The 6,325-nt window shown below is 47.1% G+C and overlaps 1 protein-coding gene across 1 annotated transcript; it reads right to left on the reverse strand.

Annotated features, from left to right (window-relative positions):
- Positions 1 to 452: 452 nt before the first annotated feature.
- On the reverse strand, positions 453 to 2,233 carry LOC144098169 (uncharacterized). The gene is made up of 3 exons (XM_077630689.1): positions 1,895 to 2,233; positions 1,469 to 1,670; positions 453 to 800 (listed from the first exon to the last, which is right to left on the reverse strand). Exons 1-3 carry the CDS (start codon positions 2,071 to 2,073, stop codon positions 453 to 455), a joined length of 729 nt encoding a protein of 242 aa, XP_077486815.1. The 5' UTR covers positions 2,074 to 2,233.
- Positions 2,234 to 6,325: the final 4,092 nt, after the last annotated feature.

Consider the following 6,325-nt stretch of genomic DNA (forward strand, 5'->3'; position numbering starts at 1 on the left):
TCCGTGCCTGTTTTTGCACTTGTATGCGTGCTTTGTAGACTGATTTGTATTTTTGCTTTTCAGGTTGTCCCGTGCACGACGCGTCGTTGAGAATGCCTTTGGCATACTTGCCAATCGGTTTCGCTTCCTCCACACCGTGATCAATGCCAAGCCAGAACGTGCTACAGTGATTGTGGACGCAGCGTGTGTGCTACACAACTTTGTGGGAATGGATGGTATGAGTGATGGAGATGCACATCTCGAGCTTGGCAACACCTCAGAACTTAATATGCAGCCTTCACCTCGTGGAAGGATTAATGCCATCGGTGCAGCAGTACGACAACAATTGTGCGACTTCTTTGGAAATGAAGGTGCTGTGCCATGGCAGCGTGAGGCTGCCCACATAGACGTGAGCAAGTATTGACAACAGTGAAAGTGTTTAAATAAAATGTTTATAAAGTTTTTATTCCCGACTAACTCATATCACTTGAAAATCTTTCAATGACCTTCAAGATCTCTGCCTGACAGGACAGCACTTTCTCTCTGGGCACAGATTTAATATGTGCAGCGACCAGTTTTCCGAACTGGTCTGCTGGATCCTCTGGCTGCACATGCACTTCAAATGCACTGGCCAATTTTTCCAGCATTTGCTGGCGGTCGCTCCAGCGAGCACTCGACTCTTGAGCCCGTTCATTTGTCCTCCTCCTCTTCTTGCCTGGTTGCTGACCTGGAGAGGGTGGGGATGGTGCTGACTGGGTCTCAAGTAGGCCAGACTCTGCTGCAGTTCTCCCTACAGCTTCATTTGTGTCTTGCTCTGGAGACTGAAATGATAATAAATGATAATGGTCCTGATTACTGTTTTCAGTGTGCAATACACATGGTCGGAGGTCTTGGAAGTTATTGTAATTGTTACGGAAAAGTAGCAAGTACAGTTATCGCACGAAAATATTTTCTCGAACATCCTATTCGAACTTCAAAAACATAAGTACATAGTGAACTCTTGCCCCAAACGTGCAGTTCTTACTGCAAGCATAATATGAAGAAGGCCAACAGCCATCTAAAGCCAGGAAAAACAAGGCGAATGTTTCAATTTTTTTTTTGTGCGGTTGACAATCGGGATAGTAACAATAATTATATTATGCCTTAAAAATAAGTGGAAATATTCTTGAGCGATAACAATATGATACTTAATTTCCCATTTATAAGCTCTGCAAACAAAAGAGCAAGCAACATTCTCCTATGCTTGCCTGATCTCCGATGGCGGCTGGCTTTCTTATTTGCGCCATAACGAGTACCTCATTTCTCTATCCTTGTCCGCTCTGGGAGCTTAATCTGCTATTTCTACTAGAGGTCATGCGCACATGCACCGCTCCAAACAAACGGGTCACAGGTTTTCGCATTTTCCAAGTTTTCGACAGGAAAACTGCCAATAATGCACTGCTAATATTGTGAGGGTCAGATATGCGAGGCGCAACACAAAATATCTTACCACTTCTGCGCTCGCTGCATTGCCTTCGCACTGCCCGTTGATTGAGCGGTGAGTCGGCATTCCCACGGCATCTAGGAATCTCAGGGTCCTGAAAAATCGCCACTTCCCAGTGTACGCCTCGTCGGCTGCCTGCCCACTTTTTGTTTCGAGCATTTTTTTCTTCTCCAGGCGGTACGTGCGTCTTTTGTTATTAAAAAAAGGTCTTCAATGATTCTGCGTGAAATGAAAAAAACAACCATTATCCATATCAAACAAATGTACACCGGGCTTTCACACAGTGCACAGCGTGTCAATCATGCTGCGTGTTTTTTTATTTGCAGCAGTCACTTTATCGTCACATCGTGAAATATGACCAAATAAACAAGGCTACAAGAAAACACGAAAAAACAATAGGCGAGGTGCATTTCCGAATTTACAAAATATCACATACCTGTTTGGTAGGGAGCGTAGGCTGGCCATTGTTCAGTCATTTGCTCAGTTATTTTATCCCACAACGCTTGCTTCAACTCGGTGTTCGAATAATCATTGCGGGCAATGTCCCAAAGCGTTGGGAACTGCTCTACAAGATTAATTAAGAAAAGCGCAGCGTCGTCGGACAAACTCATGGTGCGCACGTTGGTCAGAGAACGACAAAGACGCGACAAGCACACTAGACATGCGCACGCAAGCACACGTTTCGCATGTAAACAGTGATGCTTACTCTGATGCGGCTGTCGCAAAAAATGCACAAAAAGTAGCAGGGTGGCCAGACAACGTGGCGTTTCATTCTGAATTTGTGTTTCTTTCCCGCCAGAATCCCAAAGCGAAAAAGCGCCTTGCATTTTCCGTCCGCGTCGTCCGCGGACATGAGCCGGTTGGCCTGAATCCGTGACGTCAAGCCTACGTATGCGCGGTTCGTCCGCGAGATCTGCGATTCGGTCCGTCGTGTGAATCCACCTTTGCCACCATTGCAAGCTGAGTTGTTCCAAACTGGGTTTGCCCCCGAATGGGCGCAGCGTGGTTTGCGGAGCCTCCTCCAAGCACACACCCCTGAAGAAGCCGGGCGCCGGGCCGGAGGTGGCTTGTACCCATTTTTACCGGTGGGCGTTAGGCAGTGGGTTCTCGGTGGACACCTGAACCGCGCCGTAAGGGAAAGAAAATGCCTTCCCTTACGGCGCGCTTCAGGTGTCCACCGAGATGCGCCATTTTTCGCTCGCGGCCAAAGACGCCGAAGACACCGTCTTTTCTGCGACACGAGCTCTTTAACGCTGTCGCGTTAACATAGAGCTGTGATGAACGAGCACTGACATCGCACCGCACACACGCGCTTTTTTGGGCTTTGCCTCCATCGACACGGCCACCGCGACCGGGATAGAACGCGCGACCTTGCATGGGATCAGCCGCCGAACGCCAGAGCCACTAAGCCATCTCGGCGAGTGCGGTTCGGGGAATATGAAGGAGTGCTATTACTCCTCGAGGAAACCTCAACCACGCCCCGCAAAAAGACGACATCGCGGAGCTCTGAAAAGTTGAATAGCTGTGCCCTTACAAAAGGAAGAAGGCCAGAGAAATGCAGCCGAAGAAGAGACTCGACTGGCACTCCCACTCTTATATGGGCCCATGATGAGAAAGGTTCACTGGACGTACGAAGTATTTCCTCTTGAATTATTTGAATAAGTCGAACAGAGTCTGCATGTCTTAATCGCATAAATACCAGGAGACCAAAGCGATGCGAAGAATTATTCCCATCAATTATGAGGGAGGCGAGGCAAAAATTGCTGGTGGTTTAGCTGCGGGTAAACCTAGTGTGCAGGCGATTGCGATCCACGGGTTAAATGGGTTCACTTTAGTTTGGTCAACCCCTCGTTTGAGGAGAAGAGTTGGTCTGGCCAGGCCAGACAATCCTCTCTTCTTAGGCTGTCTGATGACCCGCCTTATACCATGCTACAACTTCGATATCCGTCTACGTGGCTTCGCGTAGCCTGTACTATTGTCCTACTGACTACGTGCGCTGATATTTCACCTCTTCATTCATCACGCATCTGACTAGGAAGACTGACTGATTGATGCTGCCGAGTGGAAGAAGGAAAAGGAAAGTGCACGGGCCTGCCTACTGGCTCAAGCCGAGCCACGTTTTCTGCCGCGTGCAGACAGTAGGAGGGGGTAAAGGATAGGAGAGTAAAGAGTGAAAGAAAACACGCGCCGCGCTAATATACCCCGGGCCGATCCCGAAGGCAGTGCAATACCGGGCCGACCCATGCCAGAGTGCTTCAAGACAAGCACTCCGCCATTCCTCTTCCATTTCATTTCTCCATTCTGCCTGCTATCCTTTATTTCCGCTGCCCCGGCCAGCTCAGGTGCTTCAGTATCGATGGCAGATGCCGGGGCAAGGAAAAATCTTTTCCTTCCTTTTCACTATTACTTTAATAAAAAAAAAACTACTACCAACACCACCATCATTTCCAAAAATAAGATTAATATCTTAGGTCCATGGACCCGCTGCAGATATTAAATCAGGTATCAGATATCTTGTTGGCTAGGAAGCGCTTTGCACCCCCTGTTTATTGCAGCCGAGCACCGGCGCGGCGCGCGCTCTACTGCGCATGCGCGGCTGAGACGTCATGCAAGGCGGAGGAGCCAGCGGCGGCTCCGGTGCAGGGAAGAAGCCGGCGTCGGTGGCGCACCTGTGACATTACGCGCTGCACACCTGTTCAACCGGTTGCGCTGCGCTTTAGCAGTAGAGGGCTATGTCAGGCACGGCAAAATCGGTTTTACGTGGTGTAATGAAGCTATCGCTTCAAAAGCTCCGTCAGCAGCTTGACAAGTCCTCGTTCCCTACAAAGCAGCAGCAGTACACCTCTCACAAAGCGACACACATCAGTTCGAAAAGAATAGTATGTAGAAAAAAATAGAAAGTGCAGCTAGTACAATACAGAACTATACACACTGAACTCATTTCGTTCCTTGCGAAAGCAAGAAAGTAAATATAAGCGTCCAAGGCGAAAGTAAATTGGTTATGGAATATTAGACAAAGAAGAGCTCAAGGCTGTGAATGCACTGCAGTGAATGAAATGCAAGCGAAAAGGAGCACACAAGGGTAATAAAGCGAACGAAGGCGACGTTTGTAGGTATTGCAGATTAAGAAAATTCATAAACGTGCATTTCTGTAAAGTGAATTAGGCACACCTTTAACGCGACAGCGTTAAGGAGCTCGTGTCGCAGAAAAGCCAGTGTCGTAGGCGTCGGCCGTGAGCGAAAAATCCCTCCTCCCCCCGTGAGCGAAAAATCCTTCCTCCTCCTCCTCGCAATGCACGCCACTGCCTCAACAGATAGCGCGCGACGGCAGCGCAAGGAAAGGAAGGAATGCCTGTCACATACTTCGGTGGACAACCCGGACCGCGCCGCAAGGGAAGGAAATGAAATGAAAATTGGTTTTAAGGAAAGGCGTCGCGCCGAACAGCCGATGGCGTTCCGTGGAGTCCCTGGCAGTGCTGCAACACCTTGTCGTGTTCCAGTCTTAAAGGCGAAGCTTAAGCGTCCCCCAATTTTTTTACTGTACATAAAAACAGGTTCAACGGTTTTAACGTCAAAAAGCGACTCAGGCTATGAGGGACGCCGTAGTGAATGGCTCCGGAAGTTTCGACCGCCTGGGGTTCTTTAACGTGCACTGACATCGCACAGTACACGTTCCTCTAGAATTTCGCCTCTATCGAAATTCGACCGCCGCGGTTGGGATTGAACTCGCGTCTTTCGGGTCAGCAGCCGAGAGCCGTAACCACTGAGCAACCGCGGCGGCTGTTCATCAAAATACTTAGAACATAAAAAGCTAGAGAAAAACCGTGCACTAGAGGAACAAAACTTCAGTTCATTTGCGTTAAGAGCAAAGATATCGATTTTACCACTGACGTATCTGTTAATATCAGGAGTTCCGCATTTTAATCTCTGGAATCCACAATTAGTCCGCAAGGAATGCACTTTCCGAGACTAGGGATTGCGTGTGGTGTAACATGATGTAATTTTCATGGTTATTGCGGCTAACCTTGTTAAGATATTGCATTTAGCTTTTTTTTGTCTGATTAGCCCAAGGCAAATATAACAACTGTACACCTTTTCTATACATATTATTCCAGGATATACATTACTGAGTTGACATTAGAATTCTATTCAGAGTGTGTAAAAATTCTAATAATAATAATAATAATAATTCATATATCTGTACAAAATACAATTGATTGAAACAAGCTTACTTAAGATATAATGAACAGAGGTGGGCATCTGACCTAAAAAATCTTGACTTCACCTCAATCTCAAAAAAAATGCCGACAACACTCAACCTGAACCTCATCAGTTGAGGTTGAGGTCTCCTTAGATGACCTCACCTCACCTTTCCTGAGGCCACTGGCGACCTCACTCAACCTAAGCCTAATATTTTGATGTTGAGTTTGGCTGTTCAACTTCAGAAAACAAAAAAGAACAAAAATCCATTCAGGAGTTTTTGAGTTAAGGTCAATTCTCAGAATCCTGTGAGACAGGGAAGCCAAAATTATGATACTACCATTGCCATGACTAGTTATTACAATACTGGCACTAAGCTGTCTGTAATTATTTAATAAGGTGTGTACAGACACTGTGTACAGAAAATAGCAAAAACCTATAATCTGCGTTGAACCGTCTAAGAGTTCATGGCCTGCGGACAGGGGTGTACCATTGTTACCACCAGTACGTGAGAGGGTATTTTTGAAGCCAAAGTTTCATTATGCTACCACGTAACGATTTCGCGGTGCTTGCGCTAGTGACCTTCAAGTTAGGCAAGGGTCAAACCAAGACTAAGCCCTGGTATAACAATGATTTACTACCACATGCTATCCTAGGCACATC

Source organism: Amblyomma americanum, chromosome 7 (assembly GCF_052857255.1).
Source record: "Amblyomma americanum isolate KBUSLIRL-KWMA chromosome 7, ASM5285725v1, whole genome shotgun sequence".
NCBI lineage: Eukaryota > Metazoa > Arthropoda > Arachnida > Ixodida > Ixodidae > Amblyomma > Amblyomma americanum.